Genomic DNA, 23017 nt, shown 5'->3' with positions numbered 1-23017 from the left:
GTTTGGCGCATTACCAGGGATTGAACTCAGTGCTTCGTGTATGCTGGGCAAACATTGAGCTGCACTTCAGCTGATTTAAGTAGCTTTCTCCTTAGCAAATATAAGAAGGAGGGATGGCCATGGCAGATCCAGGTGTTTATCCCAGTTTTGTTCCAGCTCAGGAATGTCCTGAGATGGTTGAGTTAGAAACTAGAGATCCTGTGTTGAAAGGAGGTCTGACTGACTGACCCAGCCTGGCTGTAAGCACATCTGAGCCTTCATGTGGTGCCCAAGGGCAGTGTCCACTCTAGGAATTCTGTCAGAACACAGAACGCACTCCACCCTGCCTTTGACCTCTGCTGTAAACCAGGTGTGGGTGCAGATGGCACACTCATCAGGCCCTGGACACAGAGCTGAAGACAAACTGTCCACTCCAGTCCCCTTGGTTAAGATGCAAGACCGTGATCAAAGGAGGCTCAGTTTACCATGGGCCCAGTGCCATGCACACATTCTGCAGTATTTCATATCCTAGAACTGTCAGCTGGGAACAGACTGAAGGAAAGCCTGCCCATAGGCTTAGATGCGGAACATAGGGATAGGGTGACTTGCCTCCTGCCGAAAGCTTGCCAATAGAAGAAACAAGATTGGTCCTCTCCCCACACCTGCTCTCCACCCACACCAGTCCAAGTCCTTCTGAGGTGCTGTGGCAGATGCTGTGTTACACACCTAGCTCCTCCAGTCCCCACTGGCCTGTCAGTCCTTGATCTGCCCGCTCTCCACCCTCAGACACACAGGTTCAGCTCAGTACTGGTTGATTTTTTAAGTGTGAAATAGTTATAAAGGATCTTTCCAGTAAAAACATTCCCTGCCAACAAAGAGGTTAGTACCCCATGCACAGTCTTAGGTTAGCTTTTTCAGAGATGAATTCAGTTAGTACATGCGGAAAATAACACCGTCTAGCTCAGGAACTGGGCCCCAGAGAGGAACCTTCCAGCCTGCTCCCCTCCACTGAAGGTTTGCCAGAGTCTTCACGCCTGCTACCTCCCCACACTGGGGATCCTGGAGACCAGGGACCACAGTTTTCACCAAGTCAGTGCAGGGCACAGGCAGTGTTGGCAACCCCCTGGTGACATCATAGCACATTGTTTTCATGATGTGCTCCTTTGACGCTGTAATTCTGTTTCCATGTGTCTGAAGAGAGGCCCAGCTCCACCTGAGCATCTTCAGCCCATGAACAGGTCAGTCATCCTGTCCCCAAGGAGCTGCAGGCCTAGTCAAGGGACCCTCATGAAAACCCCAGAGCAGGACTTGGTTACACTTCCCAGAGCATGCTCCCAAGGACCCCATTCTTTCATAACAGTGTCCCAAGAATCTCACGACGTGTGCTGAGGGTGTATGGAAGCCTTTTTGAAAACTAGGCAGCAACTAACCAAAGGAAACTTCCCTCTGGTCCCCTAGTCTTTGCGAAGCATTAACTTTGAACTTAATAGCACACTTCCACTGGCCTGGTGCTTATCACATGACATTTCCAGATAGCTCTGGGCTAACACAGGCACTTAGTGGCTAGACATCTAGCCACTAAGACAGGGTAAGTGCAAACCTCAGAATATCCAGGACTGGGTTCTTTCCTCTTAGAGACCAGAGCTGACCCCCGAAGCTTCTAGCCTTCGGGTTCTACTTTCTACCACCTTATTGAAGCAGTGCAGTCCCTCGCTCCCATCGACCCAACTTCAGCAGCCATCCCAGGAGATTGCTAGAGGATTATGCAACTGTCTTGGGACTCACATGCCCACTTGTACCCCCCAGGCTAAGGGGCTCAGAGGCCCATGTGAACTGGGCTCTCCAAAGGACTTACCTGATGGCTTATCAGTGGAAGATGGGAGACTGGTAAGGGCAGGCATGGTGGGCAGGGAGGGTGGCAGCACCTTCAGATTCTGGTCACTCTGGATCTCATTAGTGGAGATCTGGTTGATGATGCGGTTGTAGGTTGGTGGCTGGTAGACCCGAGGTGGCGTGGCTGGGGGTGGCTGGGGCACAGGCCTGGCTGCAGGTACACGTTGGCAGTGCTCTTCAAGCTGGGCAATGACCTCTGATTGGTTGTGTGCCAGCATAGCCAGGTGCTGGAACTTGTGCTCCAGGTCCTTGTACTTGCTCGCCAGCTGCAGCATGTCAGCTGTCTGGTTCAGGATCCTGTTCTCCAGCTGGGAAAGCTCCAGCGCATTGTCTCGCTTGCGAATGATCTCGTGTAGAAGCTGCATGTACAGCTGTGTGACCCGAGAGTTCATGTTGCGGCTCTCCTTGCGCAGCAGCTTCACCTCGCTCACGATGCCGCCATCTACCTCTACCAGCTGCTGCAGCGTCTCGATCTGCCGCTTCTGCTTAAGCAGCTCATTGTTGAGCAGCTCCAGCTCCTGCTTGTGCACACGGTTCTCCAGGTGCACCTCGGGCTCTTTGGAGTTGACACAAATGGCACCTGTGACCCGCTGCTGGGGCACAATGAAAGTGTAGGTGCACTTGTCTGGGGACTCACCTGCCCTCTTGTACCTGTTGAGGTAAATGTACTCTCTCTGCGAACCATCCTCTGCGCCCTCAACATCAGCCTCTGGGCCTGTAGCAGCTCCCACGGTGGCCAGCAGTCCAAGCCACCAGTAGGTCATACACAGTGGCCTCATGGTCCTTGCAGTGTGCTCCTTGGTCTTTATGAATGAGGTCTCTGAAAGCCTGAGAGTGGAGAAATAAGGTCAGTGACAGCCCCATGTGCCAGTGGCTTGTGCAAGGTAGGACATTCCCCATATACATGTGGGGAGCTGTGTTCCACTCTCCTGGAGTCAGAACGGTTGTTGTGGAAATATCGATAGATGGGGCCCTGCAGAGGTAGAGAAGAAAAGGGATCTGCCATGCCCAGAGCCCAGGAATTTCACACTGGGCATGGTGGGGCTTGGGGTAGTGTCCAGTCCTTCTGTCCTGTCCTGGGACCCTCTGACCTTCACATTTCTGTGTTTTACACTCTCATACCCCTGAGCTTTCCCTATGTTCTGCCCATTAATTCTCTGATCTCAGCCCTTCTGGATCTAAGTTCTGTAAGGGCAGATGCAGGGTCTCTCTCAACCTTATGTCTCTAGAATGTAGCATTGAGAAGGCTTTGAAGTTAAAGGAACACAGAATGGGATGTGCTCACTTAGAAGTGGACAGTGTCAGAAGAAGTCTGTGTCGCTGTTTTAGCTGGGCTACAGAGCTCCAAACAGAAATAATCTGACCTCTTCTAAACCCAAACTCTTGTAACAGCCAGTGCCTTCAGGGTCCTGATCATCGCCAAGTTAGGCATGTGTTTCTGACTTGTTTCTGGGACAATATATCCCTTGCCCATATGCTTCTCAGACATAAAGTCATGTTTGTGAAAGGTTGTGAAAGGGCCCTGACCCAGTAGAGGGGCCAGGAGCACTTCCCTGAGAAAGTGAACTTTGTACTGACTCTTGAGGGATGAGTAGGAGCTAGATAGGCCAAGAGGGATGCTAGGGTGTGTGCTGTCCTTCCTCCAGGCCCCTGAAGGGCACCGCTCCAGCAGTCTTCCCAGTCTGGGTTTCCTATAGGACTACCGCTGTCTCCCTGGAGCTCATCTCCCTTCTCAGTAGTGGACAGTGCTCCTCTCTCTTGGCAAAGACCTCCAGAGAGTTGCCCACACTCACAGACAGCTTCTCCCCTTCAGTCTCTGCCCTCTGCCCACTCTGCAGGGGTCTGTGTGGGAGGTCTTCTTCCTCCTCACACCTCCCTCCCAGTCTGCTCTTCCCTCACCCCCACCCCACCCACGCCGATTTTTTCCCCACATTAGCAAATAGCGACTGTTCTAGTCACTCAGGCTGCAGCCCTTAAGGAATCCTCAGCTCCTCAGCTTCCTCTCCATCTTTAATGCCTCTAATGCACCAGAGATGTGGCAGCCATAGCTTCTGGCTCCCCAATGCCCCTGCTGTCCTCAGCCACTCCCCATTGTCACCTATACTCCCTGCCTTTACTGTGTACCTGGATTATTGTGGCTGCCCCCTAACCCACAACCCTGTCCCTGCTCCCTGACAGCCAGAGGATCCTTTATAAAATCCTGGTGGAGTCTGGAGTTGCTCTTTAACACAAGACTTCCAGCAGCTTCTCACCTTAAAGAGAAAGGCGAGGACTCTTGGGACCCTCCCTAGCTCAGCTTCTGTTCCCTCCTGGATTTCATCTCTGGTCTCTTCCCTGCTTAGTCATGTCCTGCAGCCACTTTGGCCCCCTGGCTGTCCCTCAGGCTCTCGGGTACACTAAAGACCTTGATCTCCACCTCTCCCCTGTTTCTTTGTGCTCACCTTCCTTTCTTCTTCATGTCTTTGCTTAAAGATGACCTTCTCAGTAACATGCTCTCTCCCACCTCCAAGACTAACCTAAGATTGGGCCCCCCACTTCGCCTCAGAGTCCTCATCATCAGGTTTGTGCTGTCCCTCCCCCCAAATGTCAGCACCTCTAGGGAGTCACTTTTGGTCCCTGTACCATTTGTAATGTCTACTGCCTGACCTAGAATAGACACTTGGTGGTGGTGGTGGTGATATGTGTGTGAAAAGACAGTCAGCAACAGCTGTAGTGCAGTGGAGAGAGCTGTGGAGACAGAACTAGCAAGCAGGGAGCCGGTGTGGGACAGAGGTGGTCAGCCCTTGCAGTGGAGGTCATGGGTCAGATTCAGTGGTAACACTCATAGCATTCATGGGTTGGGTGCCACCATGTGTCTGACCTGGGGTTTCTTCTCTGTGTTTTTACAGTGCCCTTGATGGCAGCTGCTCTGCTTCCTAATTTTTGCAACATATATTTATTTGCGTGTATATATGTAGGAGTACAAGTGTCATACACAGTTGCACAGGTCAGAGGACAGCTTGCAGGAGTCCGTTCTCTGCTTCTATCATATCTGTCTTGTCTCAGATCATCAGGCTTGGTGGCGGCAAGAACTCTGACCCACTGGCCAATCTCACCAGACTTAGATATTCTTACTCCCATATCACAGAGCAGGAGACTGGGACTCCGTTTTCAACTCTCGAGATCACAAGGCTAGAAGGTGGCACAACTGGAATTCAGCCCTGTGCTGATGGCGGTTAGCAGTTGAAAGCCATCAGCATCATCTCGAGTGCACTTGACATTCATATCTGCTGAACACCGGTTGTGGGACAGGGGCCCATAGAAGCTTCTTCTGGGAATCCCTGGCTGCAGGCTGCACCATGAACCAGCCAATGGGCAGCTGCAGATCAGACCCTATTCTCCATGGGGCTCCACTGGGCTGTTTTCTACCAAAGGCCAGAGTCATGTTTGGTTCCAGCAGTCAGAGAAGGCCTGTTGGGCCAGGCAGGGAGAGTATTAATGGAGAGCTGCTCTGCAGAGAGGTGGGGCTTCAGTGGAAATAGGGTGGTTTGACAATGTTTGCCTGGCAAAACTTTGGTTCCTTAGGAGCTGATGGTCACGCCCTCATTGTAGAAGAATGGGGAGAAGCTGGGCTCCAGGCTAGGGTTGGCCCTCCTGCCACACCTTCTGTGGGCAGCTCACCTGCCTACTTGGTGACAAACACCTCTGTGCTGTGGCCAAGAAACTGTCAGAATGCCATGGAGGCAACTTGGCACCAGAGAAAAAACTTGATTTCTAAACATACCTGGGCATCTACACCTGGAGGATGTGCTGTACTGTTTATGGTAGGGTTCTGTCCCTTTCAACTCTGAGTCCTCACTGCTTGCCTTTGAACTTGAAATCCTGAAGACTGAGCACCTCCTTTGTGGAATGGGGTGGTTCAGCCCCATTGCACACTGGGTAGAGATGCATGAGGGTAGGATGTTGTGATGGCCACATGAAGGCAGGCACAGCAGAATCCCACTGAGGAGCACAGATGATGGCTCCACAGAGGGTAGGAAGCCGTTGCCCTCTTGAAGGAAAGGCCACTAATAGCCCACTTCATAGAGAACCCAGGTGGCTAGGGACATGGTTACTGAACCCCTTTTCCTGGACAAACATAGCTTGCCATCATTAGACTAAAAAGCAAACCAAACTTGACATGTGCTGCTCACACCTGTTCTGCTCACTCCGAAGCCAGAGTGCAGTATTTGTATTGTACCTGACGTAAAGGTGAGGAAGTGGAAGCTCAGAGAGACTTGATAGTCACCGAGTGTTCTGGCAGAGTCTAGGCTTCCGGGTCCATCTGCATGGGTTTGAGCTTGGTGGGGTAATTTGGAGTCTGGTGCCTTACGGAAAGGAAGGCAAGGAACTGAGTCCCCGGGGTGAGGGGGAGCTGACATCCCCACTCTAGGTAAGTTGGTAGTGTTAGTGACCAATGGAGGGAGAACTTGGCATCCAGGTAGACAGGGTGTCCTGCCTAGGACCGTGCAGCAGGTAAAGTCCAGGCTGGACCACCAAGGGGCTTAACCAGGGCTGTGCTCTGGTGTGTCCCTCAGCCTCCATAGCAAGCATTTGTTTCCCTCTGCTAGTCTGGCAGTTCTGAATGGGCAGCAATGAGTCTGTTTACTTTTGCTTTCTTGATATTTATTCAGCTAATTGCATCCCAAGAGAAGTAACCCCCCAGCATTCCAGCTGTCTTAGGCTGGAGACTAGCTCAACTGTAGGCAAAGTGCCCCTCCTTGCTTTCTCCCCATGACCAACAAAGAAAAGCAAACCCAACTGTTTTGCTTGGCCTAGAAATTAAAATAAAAACACCGATCGGAATCGCTTTTCCACATTGTGTGGTGAGGAGTTTCCATTGTGAGGGGCGGGCTTCCCTCTCCCTAGCAGCAGGGCTGCAGTGACCACGTGGCAGGACAGCCTTTGCACGTGGTGAGGACTCCCTGGGCTTGGGTCTCACCCAGCTCCTGTGGGCTGTCTGCGTGTCCCCATTCGGCCTGTGTGATAGGGCCACACACTGCGCGTCTGCATCCCTCTGGCCATCACAGCACTATAGCCTGGACATTGGGCAACTTCGTGGGATGAAGCATTATTTTGGTAAAACAGAGCTGTATCCTGCCCAGTGGCAGAAGCTACTGGCCTGGGATATGCTTCTGAGTTCTTATCACAAAGATTAGAAATGAGAAAAGTTCAAATAATAAAAATAACTCCAGCCAATTAGTTGTGGGAACCAAGCACCTTGTCTCAATCATGTCCCTGAATCTTCCCAGTGCCCATTGGGAAGGGCCCACTACTTCAGGAGAACCGTGTAGCCAGGTGCTGGGGGCCCACACGTGCATCCTAAGGGACTTTGCTGGCGAGCTCTCACACTCACGGTCTTTGTGGGCCTGTGTATTTCTAGTATTTTTTCCTTTTTCCTTAAATAGGTCGCATGTGTCTCAGGTTGGCTCTCAACTCCCTGTGAAGCTAAGGATCAGCCCTGCCTCCAGCTCTCCAGTGCTGGGACTGGAGGCCTGTGTTGCTCCCCCTGCTATGCAGTGCTAGGGATTAATGAGAACTAGCCAGGCATTCTGCCTGCTGAGCCATATGTATCCCCAGCCTAGTACAGCTACCTAATTACCACAAAGGTACATTCAAGGCTGGGGGCGGGGGTGCTGGTGCTGAGACTGCAGACCATGACTTGTTGGCCTAGGCCTGGAACTGTGAAGTGGCAGAAGCAGGCAGCAGGTGCACCAGGGACACCAAGCAGGCCTGCTGTGGAAGTGCCAGTTTGACAGGGAACCCCAAGGAAAGCCTTCGGATCTTCTAGGCAGGTGGAGGCTAGGGGTGCTGTTGGGGTCTGCAGCACTGGCTCCAGGGGGGGGAGTGCTATCCTGGTCAGTCCACCCCGGCTAGCACTTCACTGCCAGCTGTGAGCACAAACCTGAGGAGGCGTCCCTGCCGTGCCGGAGACCTAAGACGTGACCTTTGCCTAGGCCACAGGCCCAAGTGTGTTTGGCTGGCCCTCCCCTCCAGCTTCTGTGCTTGAGTGAGTCTGAAGAATCAGAGCATGAATGGAGATGGCAAGTCCAAGGTCAGGACAGCAGAGAGCCCAGCAAAGCTTAAGCAGCAGCAAATGGTTATTACTATAAAGGTTGTGGGAAGACCCAGCATGCCTGCAGAGTGGTTCCCACGCCCGCCACTGACCCAGGCTGGGAAGGATACCTGCAGACTTAAGTTTCTAAACAGAGTCATCAGGTGGGGAATGTGGCAGTAGTGGTGTGAACACTAGCTGTCTTCTTTGTTACACATGTGCGTACCCCCACCCTGTGTCTTGTTGGCTTTCACAGTTCTGTGCATAGGCAGCTCTGGGTATGGTGGTCCTCTGATTATTATTACTAGCACCCAGGAAACACAGTATTGATCCCTGACCTGGGATGCAGATCACACTCGCATTGAGCAGCAAGGGAAGCCCAGGCTCCTAGGTGTTAGGTCGCCTGGAGTAAACACCAAACCATATTTGATGATCAGTCCTAGCCCGATGTCCTCACTCCAAGTTCACCTCTCCACCAGTATGAATAAAAGACTCCTGTTTGTTTGTTTGTCTAATGGCCAGGATGCAGTTGCTTCTTACTGTTGAGCAGACTTGACTTTCAAGTCAGCACAAGGGTGAGTTTTGTTGGATGTTAGAAAGAGCTTCTTCATCCTGTGAGTGGAACGACCCCAGAATGGGCATCATACACAAACAGTGGTAGACTCACCTTGGGCAACCTGGAGAAGGAACTGTGTATCATTTGTCCTCCATGATTCACCCTGAGCCTCGAGGCCAGGGTGGGAATAACCAGTCTCCAACCGCCACCCTCCTTAACCCAGGATCCTGTGAATCATCCCTCACCAGAAGACCATGAGGGCCCCCAGGGAGGCTGCAGCGAGAGCTCCACACTTCCTCAGCTTAGCAGTTGTCAGACTTTTATATAAGTCCCTCTCCATTCAGCCTCCCATCACCCACAGACTTAGCCTCTGCCAGTCTGGCTCCATCGTGGGGTCAGCCCTGTTGTGGGAGACTTGGGCAGAGGCACAGACCAGAGAAGCAGAAAGGCTAGGAGTAAATCCTCCAGCTGTGCTTGGGGGAGTGATGGAGATGGGGTGGGGCAAGCCTGAAGTCCCAGGCTCTCGTGCACATGCCACGGGTGAGCTGTTGGCTTCCAGGGAAGGCTGAATGTGTGGAGGCGGACTGTGGTCACACCGTGAGATCATAGGGGATGTGGTTAGGCCTGGGGAGCTGGGTGCCTATGCCAGGGGGATGAGGATACCGATGTTACTTTTTCTTGCTGTATTATTTGGGAACCATTTTGAGATTCCCCCAAAGTCCACACACTGAACCCTCCGTGCCAGGAGTCAGGAGAGCAGAGCAGAGGCAGGGAGTGTCTGGAGAAACCATTTGAGAGTCCAGCTTCTGAGTTGGCTACTGCACTTCTTGTTGTGCCTAGTGTGCTCTGGAGCCCTGGGTTGGGGGCCAGGGTGGGAGGTGTCTGAGGCTGGCTACACATCACTGCCCCAGGCAGCTTCCTGGAAACCCTGGGCATTGCCTGGAGCTTCTCTTCTGAGCCCAGCTGAGTAGCTGACTAAAGGTCACCTCAGCCAACAGAGATGCCTCCTTCACACAGCACAGGCACTCTAAGTAGGGACTGCAATCATTCCCATTTCAGAGATAAACACATGGAGGCAAGGGATGAGGACAAGGGCCAGGACCAGAGCTGCCAGATGGTAGGGGTGGGCTCCAAGGCAGCTTTCTTACCCACACGCTCCTAAGTGGCTCCCTGCATCTGGGTGGGTGTGAGACAGACTCATGTAATCTGAATGGACCGGGGTCTGGCCAAGGCTGGTATGCCCATGAGACTCCTTCTGAGATGTCAGGCCCTGTGTGCCAGTGCCCAGTTTAGGGGTATTAGGCAATTAAACCCGGGTCATCTGGTGTGCTAAGCTACCTATAATTCACTACCCTATAATTCAATCCATATGCACTTCCAGGTCTAAATAAAACTCACATGGTGTCAAGTCAGCATCCATACGTGTATCTTACCTTACATGCTTTCTGCCTGGAGAACCTTTCCCTACAATCCTACCTGGTATGTGTCTGTCTTCCTTTCTAAGGCGATCTCATAAGGCCACCTCTCTGTGAAGACGTCTCCTCTCTACTCCAGCTTGCAAGAACAGTTAGTTATCTCCACCCAGCACCCAGAGCTCAGACTGTACTGGCTGGCTGCCCCAGAGTGTGAGCTTCTTAGAGTCGCCTCAGAATGCCCAGCTGCTTGTGTAGCAGCTCGGCAACTAGATGCCAAGGACTGCGTTTGTTCCACACATGCTCCTGGCTAGTCAGTCGTAAGAGACAGAGCAGGAACAAAGAGATGAGGGAGGGCCTGTGCTCCAGGGGCCCAGAGCAGCAGGCATTCCTAACTTGGGTGGCAGCATTCAGGAGAGCTAAGGAGCCCTATGACCCAAATGGGATGGGGGCTAGAGGTGGTGGATCTAGGGGTAGGGGAAGTGCCTGAGGTTTGTCTCAGTGCTCATAGACTCATCCACCCTGCAGATCTCCTCTGCTGCCCAGGGTGGGCTCTGGAGAATCATTCAGCAGGACAAAGGCAATACAACCTTCCATGGCAGAGGTTGGAGTAGGACCCACCCCTGGCAGCGCTTGGACCTTCTGGAAACTAGGAATCTTTGGGAGATCAAGATAAGGTTCCTTCTGGGCATTTTTGTGGTGGGCTCCATCTGCCTGTTTGAGGACTGAGTGACAGAGGCCAAGTCTCTAGGGCTGCTGGCCTCAAGACAGGCCGGTTTCGCAGGGAGTGGACCTGCACAATGGCTCAATTGTCAGGGCCTGGCTCCACACGCACCCAGCACAGCATCTTAGCATTCCCCCGTGTACTCACGTGTCTCACGGGGATGTGTACATGGAACCGGATGCTGTAACACCCCCACCCTACCCCAGCCCTGTTAGAGCAGGACATGGCTTGGCCACAGAAGCTCCCCCAAATAAGGGTTCTGATGTGCACTGTCTATCACTACAAACTCCAAGCTGCCTGAAGTTAAGCAGCCTCTTTGCTGTTTCCCATAAGTTTACAAGAAAGATTCACTTCTCTCTACATCAGTTCGTCACAGAGATTTCTACTACATGGTTGTACCAGACTGTGAGTTGGGCTACAGGGACAGGTTAGAGCTGAGATTCTTCCTTTTTGGGCCACTGGTGGAAGATGCACTGTGTTCTTGAGCCTCAGTTTCCACTTCTGTACCCTTGGGGACCCTCTCAGCTCCCAGGGTCACCTCTGAAGACTCATGCCATCTGCTGGGTGTGTGTGGGATTGTTTACAGTCTGCCTGCCTCATCCTAGTGCGCTTAGGGTCTACATAACAGTTCTACCATGTGCACTCTGAGCTGAGAACATTCTGGATAAAGTAGGCCATGATTCAGTGAGAAGCTGAATATGGCTGCCCTTCTGGGAGACCTTCTGTCTGTTTTGTTCATTTCCAGATGCCTGGTGCTCCTCAGGAGCTGCCAGGTGTGGCCCAGGGTAGATGCTGAGCCCACACAGCAGCCCCAAAGGGTTCCCCAGAGGAGTGATGAGAGAATGCCTGTCTTGTCAGGTGGATGAACCCAAGGCACTGCCCTCCACACACAGGGTGCAGAGGGTGGTGTCAGGGTGTGGGGACAGTGTGGAGCGTGCAGCTGTGCTTCCCATGCTGCAAATGTGGGCCTCACAGAGAAGGCAGCATGGGAACCAGGGAAGCACACCATTCTCTAAGGGATTAAGGTCAGCAAAAAGCAGACTTGACTGCCAGGGTCACAGGGTGGCATCAGGACAGAAGGGGTCAGGATGCCGTGTGGAGCAGTGGGGTAGGATGGAGAGAGGGTGGGCTCTGGAACGGCAGTGCGAGCTTCTGAGCCCATGGATCACGTAGCTGTTAGCTTGGGCAGGTTAGCTTTCGTGAGCCTTTCTCTATCCTTTCACCTGCGAAGGGGGTGCTAAAATAGGATCCCACTTTCTAGGGGAGGGATCAAGATGGAGTAAGATAGAGTGCCTGCTCACTAAGCCCGGGGGCAACTTGTGAGCCCACGGCCATGCTGGGCAAGAAGGAGTCTCTGGAATCATACACGCTGCCCACTTAGCTCCTTCCACGGTGTTCTCCTTGCCCTGATCTGTGTGTCCATTCACAAAGTCAGTCAGCACCTTTGCAGAGGCCAGAAAGCCACCAAGTCCACATTACAGCAGGAAACCTTCACCATCACCCATGCCAGGGCCTGGGCTGGAAGCATGAACTTCACAGCTGCTTTCCAGATGCCTCCAAGAACCCAGGAGCCTGCAGCGCTGGGCTCAGCTACACTGGTGCTGTGAGGCACTAGTACACCATGGCCAGGCTTGCCAGAGCCTGATCTCTGCTACCCAAGGGTGATACTGGATAGCATCCTGCTGTGAGAGTGGTGTTGGAAGTTTTGGTCTGGGTGTATATTTTCTTCTTACAGTGTACTTCTAGGGTGCAGAAATGCTACAGGTGTCCCCAAAGCCCAGTCCTAGATGCAAAATATCTTTAATACGTTTTAATACCCTTTTATTATTTTATATTTAAAATATAAATGTATAAATAATATATAATAAATAAGATATAAAATAAAGGGATTTTAATACCTTTGAAAAGTTTCTTATGTTATGGTGACCTTCCCCAACCATGAAAGCTATTTCTTAATTGTAATTTTGCTACTGTTATGAATTGTAATGCAAATATCTGATATGTAAGCTGTCTGGTATGGTTGCAGCCCACAGGTTGAGAACCACTGCTTTAGAGAATGCATCCAGGCCAGGGAAAGAATTGGGGTACTTGTTCTTCCCTCTGGCCAGTACTGCGGTTGGGTTCTCAATAACTGGTAACTAGATGTTAGAGACTCTGTATGCAGGCACTGGGCTGAGAACTAAGGTCTCGTGCACCGCCCCTGGAGAGCAGTGATGTGTGACTTCGAGTGGCCCTGAAGTCACATGCCAGGCTGCTGCGTCTGGGAGGCAGGGGTAGTTAGGTGCGTGTTGCGGGGCAGCTGCCGGTGCCTGCTCAGCTGTCGCTGAGCTGGGCCCTCAACCTTCCTTATCACAGACCAGGAAACTGAGGTTTAGAAAAGCTGTGATCTACCACTTAACCGAGTTCAGAGAGGAGCCAGCTCCTAGTCTCTGCCATACTAGACCTGTGCTCTGAAGAGCCCACGTGAGGAGCATTGAGCTAGCTCTGGAACTTGTGCTCTCAGTCTTCCTCCCTGCCCCTACAAAACTCGACCTTTTTCTGAGTAACAACACTGGCCTCTGGGAACTCTCCTAATCCCACAGCAGAGGCAATAGCTGACCCGTGACATAGATGTCACAGGGAGAGGGAGGGGTCAGCAGAGAATTTCTGTTTGGAAATGTTATCTCATGCCGAGGGTTAGTGCTTTCAAGGGACTCTATGTGGTGCCTGCTGTGTCCCCTCACTAGGCTGCTGGGAAAGTATGTCCTCCCTTCCTCAGCCATGTCCTGCCGGGCAGAGACCTGGGGTCCTTCTCTGTCCTTGGGTGCAAAGGGAAAGTCAGGGCAGCACTTTGCCCCAGTCCTATTGACAGAAACTTGTGGGTGACATGTTGTGTCCCGTACAGGACGCCTCTGCTCCTGGCACGCTGGCAGCCTGCGCTGCCTGGCCCAGGGCACTTTCTGAACAGAGGCTTCCACTGCCTCAGCTCTGTTACGTCTGATTCTGCCGTAGCATATTCTCTAGCCTGGGTGTGCAGGAGTCCTGAGCTTCAACACAACTTGCCCAGTCCAACACTGCCCTGCAGCTCTCAGCCTGCTGCCCTTTCAAATACATACCTACACACGTGCACATACCCAGCTACCACCCTGTGTCCAACAGCCACACCAGCTCACCCAGAGGCTCTTTGTCTGAAAGAGGTGAGCGGGGCTCACCGATGAAGTCCTCAACATCCCAGCCCAATGTGCTTGTGCCTCTGTACCACCCTGCCCAAGTATTCACAGTCCTCTGCCTGGTCAGATGCTTGATTTAGCTCCAAGCAAAAGCAAGGTATGACCCCCTGTGGGGTCCAGCTGCACCCCAAAGCTGGAGGAGTCAGGGTTGCCCATCTCAAACCCGTCTTCCCCTGACTGCTGCAGTTGAGAGCTGGCCCCTTACCTCTTCTCTCCTGCTTGGCCCTGGAGCAGGGTCTCACATGCTTCACGGTGCCATCAGCGGGACAGCCTGGCCGTGGCCTCCAGGAGAGGTCCCGAGTCTTAGGCTGGACTGGCCGCCAAGCAGCCCTGCCTTACTGGCCTCAGCTGGCAGCAGTCTATGCTCTTAGAAGCTCTTAGGGATGAGGCTGGCTCTGGTGTCACTGGGGCTGCTCCCAACCTGCTCTCCCTCACAGCGTGGTCCGTAGCTGCCTTAGTGCGTGCTCCTTGCAGGTCCTGGGTCCAACAGCACCACTCAGGGCTTGGGGTCCATCCCCAGGCCGACAGCAGCAGCCTCAGTTGAACTCCCAGGTTCTTTGTGGAGCCTTTACATGCCGCCAGAGGAAACTGTGAGCACAGCCTGACCCTGGTTGGCTGCAGGCGCTTCTCTCCGCCCACCAGTGCAAGAGGATCCCCCAGGCCCCAGAAAAGCTCTGGGCCTCCCCTCAGCTCCAGACAGGGGCGGGCCGCCTGGTGATGTCACACTAGCTCCAGCCCCAGCTGGCCCAGCCCCTCCTGCCCGCTTTTGCAGCCTGGGCGGGCCCGTCCTTTGGCATAGGAAGACTGGCCAGCTCTGCTCCTGGCTCACCAGCCTGCACTCCACTCCCTGAAGCCTGATGTTATTGGGGTGCCCTTTGCAGGCAAAGTGCTTCCACTGGACGGGGTAATGGGTTTTGAGCAGCTGCAGCTGTGCAAGCGGAAGCCCTCCTCACTCGTTTTCTGTGGATTGCCCTACTAAGCTCTCAGCACCCTTCTTCACACTCTCCAAACCACTTCATCCCTGCAGAAGGCTAGCATGTTGCAGTGGATGAGGACAGTGAAAATGCCGTGGCTGGGTCGGGGACCAAGCTAAAGGAAGCTGTTACCCACTCCCTGAGTCACCTATCATGAGCGTCCTTCCCTACATCGAGCCACATTCCAACAGCACTGCCACTGCTGAGTTCACTGAGGTCATCTGGAAAGGTCTGATTACAGGGTCAAGGGCTCTTGTGTGCTGGGTAGGCAGGTAAGCTGGGCTTGAATCCCAAGCCCCTGCCAGCCTCAGTTCTCAGCTGTGACTTGGGGGGCTATTCAGGTAACACATGGTTGAGTCCCCAGGAGCTGCCATCTATGAATGGCCAAGTGAGTGGAACTCGAAGACGGTTGGCTCCGAGTAGAGAAGGAAAGGTGACAGTGATGCCCAGGCCAGCATCCTTCAGATGCATCAGATCTATTGAGCCAGTCAGCGGAAGGCCACTGGCCTCCTGCAGGGGTGCGGAGATGGGGAGACCCCAAGCCCCATGCACAGGCTCACCCTGTGCTTGACACTAGTGATGACTCTTCTTTGAAAAGTGTTAGTGGTGATGGTAAAATTTAGGTACAAACTAGGAAGAAACTTTAGTGGCCCTCTCTTACAGCAAGGTACCATGGGATATATTCCTGGTCTCTAAAATTTAGATAGATCCACTGTGGCTCCCTCTCCCTGGACTGCCATCCTTTTGTTCAGGAAACAGATTCTTTTTTCTGCTTTTCCTCAGCCTACCTAGCCCCTCCCTTTTTCTGTCAATTTCTTCCCTTCCTAGAAGAAACTACAGACCTTACAGGACACCATTAGCCAGAGAGCTGGGCTGGGCTGGGCAGGACATCCTTTTCTACCAAGGGGTGAAGATGTCACCTGCTCTGCTTTCTGCCCAGGACCTGGACAGGTTCTGTGACTGCACACCACACCTTTGGCAGCCGAGTCACGCAGCACACTGAGGGACTGCCCCTCTCTCCCTCACTTCTAGGATGTGTTAGCCAAAGCCCCTGTCCCCTGACAGCAAGCACTTGGGCTGGGAGAAAACTGCTGCATACTGGGGATGCATCTTACAGGAGGTGCAGCAGCCAGGGCAGCTGCCAGATGAAGCCTCTAAGCCCAGTTCCATTGGATGGCTCAGACCCAGGAGGCAATTCAGGTAGAGGGGGACCGACAGGGATAGGAGGAATGGGTAAAGATGCTATGGTTGCTTCTTCAATGATAGTCCCCACATCCCCCAGATTACCAGGAGATTCTGACACTCCTCCCAGTGAGAGGTAGTATCCATTCTCCACCCTTACAAGTCTCTGTATGGTACCAGTTTGTACTGGTAATGCCAATAGCCAAAGAACAGGTAGTTAATTAAAGGCCTGGTGACATCTGCTTTGTCCACTGGGATACTACTTTCTCATGGAGCCTTGAGCAAGCCAGAGCCCGAGGAAATCAGGGTTCGCAGTACATGATAGTACAGCCTCCACTGGCATGTGTGGAGCGTTGCCTCCAGGTAATCCCAGCCCCTAGCTACCGAATTACCTCACCTGTACTTTACTCTCACCCATACAGTCTCCTTGTCAGGGTCCTGGTTGTGAAGGAGAGAAGGAAACCATTCCACTGCTGCACATCTGAGTTCCTGGCTCATAGTTAATGGAATCATTATAGACTACTGAGTTTTGATGCCTTTGTTAGACCACAGAAGTAACTGGAGAGACAGGGGCAAGAACAGCTATGTGGTGCTCTTGTATTTTGTTTTGTTTGAGTTTGGATACTATTACATAGGCTGGCCTCAAACTCAAAATCCTCCTCCCTAAGCCTCCTTAATGCTGGAATTACAGACACACACCACCATGCCCAACCAGAAGGTGTTCTTTCAGTGGAGCTGAGAGAAGAGCATTTTGGCTGAGAAAGAGATGAGGCTCTGTTAGAGAGGTGAGATTAAATCCCAAGGATCTAGCTGGCATTGTCTCTGTAAAAGGCCGATGTTGAGGGGTCTGCTGCTGGAGCCACAGGCTGGGCATCTGAAGCTGTGCTTAGAGCCATTTGGTGAGAAAGACAGGTCGTAGGCCGTAGGACTTACTTGATGGCAAAAGGAGTCCCCAGGACTAGCACCTCCTCTGGTAGCAGTTGTAGCTTATGTAGCGGGCTGTCATAGTATTGCTGTTTGCATGAGTCAAGGCTCCACACTGTCAATAGCACCAGAGTGGCCCTGCCCCACCCATCTTTGCACAGCCCTGGCCCTTTCGGTGGCCCACGACAATCAGGTGTCCTTCTGGGGAGCTCGGCTTCAGAGTCAGTTTCTACTTCTCCTACTGAAAATGCCTCTGGATCCCATTTTCCCTCGTCTGTAGAGTGGGGGTAGATAGTCCCTCAGATCTACCTCAGAGCTATTATAAAAACTAAATAGGGGCTGAAGAGAGGGCTTGGCTGTTGAGAGTGCTAGCCTCTCTTCTAGAGGATGAGTGTGGTTCTTGTACCCGAGCAGTGGCTCCCAACCATCTGTGGCTTTACCACATTCTGGGGTCTCCCTGGGTACCAGGCACACAGTGGAGCACAGACACACATAGTGGCAAAACACTCATACATATTTAAAAAACATCTTTAAAATATTAAATGAGCTGTAACACATTAGTTTAAGGCTCTCTGGCTCTGTACAACTTGTGAATGCTGACTGTAATAATTGCTGGTGCCTCCTTAACTAGGCGGTCAGTACCTGTATACACAGATGTTTCCTCATCCACTTTGGGTTTTGATACAGGGTCTCTTGTATCCTAAAATGACTGAATCTACCATGTAGCAGAGGATGACCTTGAACTTTGCATTTTCCCATGTCCACCTCCTGAGTGTTGGAATTTACAGGTGTGCATGGCTGCATCTGGTTCATGCGGCCCTAGGGATCAAACCCACTGCTTCTTCTCGATAGGCAAGCACTCTGCTGAGCCATCCCTCCAGCCTTGTTTGTTGGCTCAGATAGGGTCTCCCTGTGTAGCCCAGGCTGGCTTAGGTCATAAGACCCCTTTGCCTCAGCCTGGGTGTTGAGATTGCAGGTAGGGACTATCACATTTGGCTACAGCCTTATCTTTTCCTCTGTTCTCTGAAGTTTTTCTCTTTGTGGCTTCTCGCAGTTTGACTGGGATGTGATTAGAAGGGATGTTCTTTGTATTGATTCCTTGCTGTGTTCACTGAGGCTCTTGGGCCAGTGACTGCTCTTCCCTCTCACTGCATTTAGGAGAGGAGCTTTGTTTCTTACATGTTTTCATGCAGCATTTTCTCCCCTCCTCTTACAACCCCATCTGCACACTGCCATCACTGAGGATCTATCTGTACATTTCCTCCCCCAGTTCAGTTTGGATCTTTTCTCTGGTTCCTGCTTTGCTCACCTTTCCTTTCTTCTGTGTATCAATCTATTAAGAGCAAATGAAAGATTTTGTTAAGTATTGTACTTTTCACTCATAATTTTCACTTGAAATTTTTTAAAAGGCAGATTCTGGTTATTTAGCCCAAGCCAACTAGAAACTCTTGAGTAACCCAATCATGTGCCATAAAGTGGCCTGGGTGTGGGGATGATGCCCCTCCCCCTTGTCCCTCACTACCTGTGGCAGTGGGGAGAGCTGGCCCCTGGGTCCTGAGAGTGGGAGTGGCTGCTTGTTGGCTATAGCACTTGGGAGAGCAGGCTCTGCACCTTGCCTGAGCAGCATAGTAGAGCTGGCCCTGGTGGTAGTGATGGTGGGACAGTGAGCTGGCCAAAGCATGTGAGCAAGGGAGATGGCCCTGCCCCTCACAGGCTGCAGCACTCGGGAGAGTGGACCCCACACCTTGACTGGGTAGCACTGAAACTGGCTCTGGAGGCCTGGATGTGGATGAGCTGGCCCCAAGGTCGTGAGGGCAGGAGAGCTGACCCTGCCTGTGGCAGCATTGGTGGGCTCGCCAGAGCAGCGCTGGAGAACTAGCCTTGGCGGTGCAGATAAGGGAGAGACGGGGGTGGGGGGGGGGCTGAGCAGCTCAGCTACCCCCAGGCCCAGGTCCAGGGCTCTGAGTTGGCTCGCCCTAAAATCTCTATCATCTGCAAACGTTGGGGTGCATGAAAGGGCCAGTCCTGCTGATCCAAAGCTGCAGGATCTCCCTGACACAGGGCAGCAACAGGATAACTGGGAGGAGTCCTGATGAGGATCCAATCTTGATGGTGTCACAGAAGCCAGAGATCTGGGACCACACCAGTGACTCACTGCAGTGCACAGAGGGCTACACTGTGGGACACATTGTGACACGCCACCGCTTCCATGTAACACACTACTGCGTCCATGATAAGATGTCTATGCTTTGCTGTTGTTGTGTGTGCGCGCGTGCATGTGTCATTTTGGCAGGAGGATGCAAGGTGAAGGGTGGATATGAGAGGATGGAAAGATGAGTGGGACTGGGTGCATGATGTGAAACTCACAAGAAACAGTAAAAAGTTTTTTTAAAAACTAAAGGATAATTTATTGGAATTTGAGAGGAAAACAAAACGACAGAAGAGGCAAGCTAGAGATCGCGGCAGCAGCTGGAAGGAGATAGAGAAGTAAATGTGAGAGATGGTGTGCTTCCTCAGTTAGAGATGGAGAAAGCAGAAGTCATCAAGCAGCTGGGCGTGGGGGCGCACCCTGAGGGTCACACAAACAGGAGTTGGCTGGTCTCCAGAAGACGGAAATCCAGGTAGCCTCAGCATTGATGGTCTGTCCGTGCAGGGTGCCCTGGCCTGTCACACTTGGAGGGAAAGCACTGAGCTGTGTGAGAGGGCACAGTGCCCTGGCCTGCCACACCTGCTTTTCACCTCCTGGCTTCCAGGTATCCCCTGGAGGGAATGAAACCATTTTCTCCCCATCACAAAGATCTCTAGCCTTGTCTGACAAGGCAAGCAAAGCTTCTGTTCTCTATATTGGGGTGTGGTCAGCCATGCTCCCCGCTTTCCCCATTTGTAAGGGGCTCTCTGCCCAGCAGTGCCAACCTTGCCAACTGTGGTATTTGTCTGAGACGACACCACTCCTGTATTAAGGGGTCCACAGAGCTGAGCAGGTGTACCTGCTCCTGCAGCCTCTGTGACTATTAGCTCCCTTCTGAGAGGGTCTGGGCTCTGGCCCTCAGCTCCTGAAACTCTATTTTCAGGTCCAGTATCTGGGTTTATTGAGTTGGGGCAGGAGAGTGTCTTTTTCTTTTTTTCCCATGTGTCTCATTTTCCTGCTTCTTTGTGTGTCTGTGGCTGTCACTATGAGTGGCATGTGTGAAGACTGTGTCTTCTTGTCAGAATGTGTGTTTGTCATAGCTGACAGTGAGAACACCTGACTGTCTTAGGGCCTATTTTGGTTTTGTCCCTATCTCTATCTTGTGGGTTTAATGTAGGATGTCGCCTTTGTGGTGTCAAAAAACCTTCTTAACAGCACAGCTTTTGATAGGACTTGAACTCTAAACCCTGCCTTCCACCAAATTGCTGAAATCGCTGTCTTCCAGCTGCGGCTTTAGTGTATGTCCCTAGAGTCTCCCCACATGGGACATGGGCGATTGAGGGCAAGCTAAGGTTTGGAGGGAATTTGTGGAGCAATCTTGGGGCTTCCCTGTATGCGCCACTCTCGCCAGGACCTTGGCTGTTCCTGAGGCCTCTGAGAGTTGTTTCAAATGCACTCTGCAGCGCTGCAGCTGTTAGGAGCCTCCTGGCCCTGCTGGTGCCCATGGTAAATGCAGTCGAATGGTGGATCTCAGCTGGCCTGCCTGTCTGCTCTGGGTCAGACTAAACTCTTGGGAGTAGTCTTCCTCACAGTGCCTCCTGAGCATTAAGAAATAGAAGCTGGGCAGTCTTCTAGTGCCTCGATAGAGCAGGGAGCTATGCATGTCAGAGACCGTCCACCTCCTTCTTTTGTTATAGTGTAGACCTTGACTGTTCCCCAGCTTGTGGTGCTACTGGAACCTACAGGAGGTGCAGCCTAGTGGGAGGAAGTTAGGTCATTTTTCCATCCGAGCAGGTACTGCCCTCTTGTCTTTCTGCATTTCCAAGCCACCGTAATGTGACCAGGGCTCTTCCATGATGGCCTCCCACCATCCCATTCACCCTTGGCGCTGACCTAAAGCAACAAGGATGAGTCTGTAAGCTCGAGTAAACCTTTCCTTCTGGTAATTTGTCTCCGCTGCCATGTCATAGCAACAGTAATCTCTGAAACCCGAGAGAGCGACATGTATCAGGTCCATTTTACTAATAAACAGGCTGGGGCTTGGCTAAGTGGGGCCCTTGGAGCTGAAGCAGTGGAGCTGAGCCTGCGCCTGCATGGCCAGGAGGGGCACGTCACACTGACAGCAAGTTACCTTTCTTCACTCCACGGCTCTTGTTCATTTTGAGCTCTTTGGAATCAGGATGCGTCTCTTAGCTGAAGGTGTGCAGCTGTTCCCTTAACAGAACCTTTTTGTGCGTTTTATTTGGTGGTGGTGGTGGTGGTGGTGGTGGTGGTGGTGGTGGTGGTGGTGGTGGTGGTTGTTGTTGTTGTTTTCAAGACAGGGTTTCTCCGTGTAGCCCTGGCTGTCCTGGAACACACTCTGTAGATCAGGCTGACCTCAAACTCAAGAGATCCACCTGCCTCTGCCTCCCAAGTTCTGGGGTTAAAGATGTGTGATACCATGCCCGGCATTTACCTTTGTTTCCCCAAAGTATTTGCCTGGCTACCCTCCCTCCCTCCCTCCCTCCCTTTCCCCCCTCCCTCCCTCCCTTCCCCCCCTCCCTCCCTCCCTTCCTTCCCTCCTTTTTAATGATCTTTCATTTAAACCATTTGTTTCTTACTAGAGCATGGCACCTTTTTAACATCGAAGACTCAGCAGGTGGAAGAAAGTGTGGCAGTTTTAGGAGCTAAGGCTTCAGTGAGATTGGGGGTGAAAAGGCATAGTCCCTCCTCTCCTGGTCAGCTGGGCTTAGGCAGACTCAGAGAAGTGTCCAAGCTTCAGGAAGCTGGTGGAATGCTGCAGCCTCCGTCCACCCAGCTCTAATAAAACAGCCGACACAGGCCAGCTGCTCCCTCCCCTCCTGGAAGCCTGTGTCAGTCCTGTGACTTGCTGCCCTGAGTCCAACAGGGAGCTGCATGATCTCTGGCTCCAGTGAACACAGTCTGAAGACGTGGTCTGCAGGGAGGCTCCATGGCATAGCTTTGTCCAGTGTCACTAAGGGCATCCAGGCACCACAGAGAACTCTTAGGATGCAGTGTCTGTTAAACACCGGCCTGACCTGTGTATCCAACCACTCAAATGGACTGCACACTTTGTGTAAAGCAGCTCACATGTGACCCAGTTTATTTCCTGACTTCTCCATCCACTTGTCTGGGGACAGTCAAAGCAGCAAATTTTCTGGAGGAGGACACCCCACATATCAAGTATGTTTGTTATTTAATCAACAAATGTTGATTAAGTGTCATCTGAGTGCCAGAGATTGTTGACCCATCAGTTTGCCTCAAGGCAGTTTGCTGAGACTCTATTGCCTGGCTTTCATTTTATCTTAGAACAATATTGTTCAGAAATGCTTACTTCTGGAATCCAACCTCTGTCCTACTGTGTGAGCTGCAAAAACTCCTCATAATCACAACCTCACAGAAAATCTCCAAATCTGATTAAAGGCATTCCCATTCAGTGTAAACCTGAAAACAGTATAGTCATGTCCGGTGTCTAGTCTGGACAGACAGGACCTCCAGGGGACAGTGTGAGGGTGGGGTTGGGGAGTCACTACAAGCCTCCTACTAATAGTACTGCTAAAATCCTTGTTACGGAGAAAGTCAGCCTCCTGCTAACCTCGTTAACCTTCCTGGGACATCAGAGGCAGATGGGCAGACAAATGAGGGTTTCTAGAAAAGCCTGGTAATGTAGGCTTCCCAGGAGTGGGTGCTCACACAGTAGCCAGTGCTGCTCATGAATGATCATCTCAGAGCCTGCACCTCAGCTTCTAGATACCTGCTTTTGCCAGAGAAGCCCTGGCTCCTGGGTTCCAAGGAGCAAGCTGTTGTGGATAGTTAACTAATTGGATAGAAAATGACAGGTTATCTCTTTAAATATCCAGTTTCATCCCTTCTTGTTAGGCCTTCTGTACAGAGCCCCAAGGACACACAGATGAACGTGCTCTCTGGCCAACCCTACTGATCTAACTGGGTGACTCAGTCATG

At 52.1% G+C, this 23017-nt stretch overlaps 2 protein-coding genes across 21 annotated transcripts in view; one reads left to right on the top strand and one right to left on the bottom strand.

The window, feature by feature from the left end:
- Window positions 1–14388, bottom strand: part of Angptl2 (angiopoietin-like 2) — a 29840-nt gene extending 15452 nt beyond the window's left edge. Inside the window, exons 1-2 of the mRNA NM_133569.2 lie at window positions 14052–14388; window positions 1835–2700 (exon numbers count right to left, since the gene is read on the bottom strand). Coding sequence (NP_598253.2) covers window positions 1835–2651 — 817 coding nt within the window. The 5' untranslated portion in view covers window positions 2652–2700; window positions 14052–14388. The remainder of the gene's footprint in view (window positions 1–1834; window positions 2701–14051) is intronic.
- Window positions 1–23017, top strand: part of Ralgps1 (Ral GEF with PH domain and SH3 binding motif 1) — a 236631-nt gene that overhangs the window by 138396 nt on the left and 75218 nt on the right.

This window comes from Rattus norvegicus, chromosome 3 (assembly GCF_036323735.1).
Source record: "Rattus norvegicus strain BN/NHsdMcwi chromosome 3, GRCr8, whole genome shotgun sequence".
NCBI lineage: Eukaryota > Metazoa > Chordata > Mammalia > Rodentia > Muridae > Rattus > Rattus norvegicus.
The sequence above is the reverse complement of the archived record's forward strand: the minus strand, read 5'-3'. Positions and strand labels throughout refer to the sequence as shown.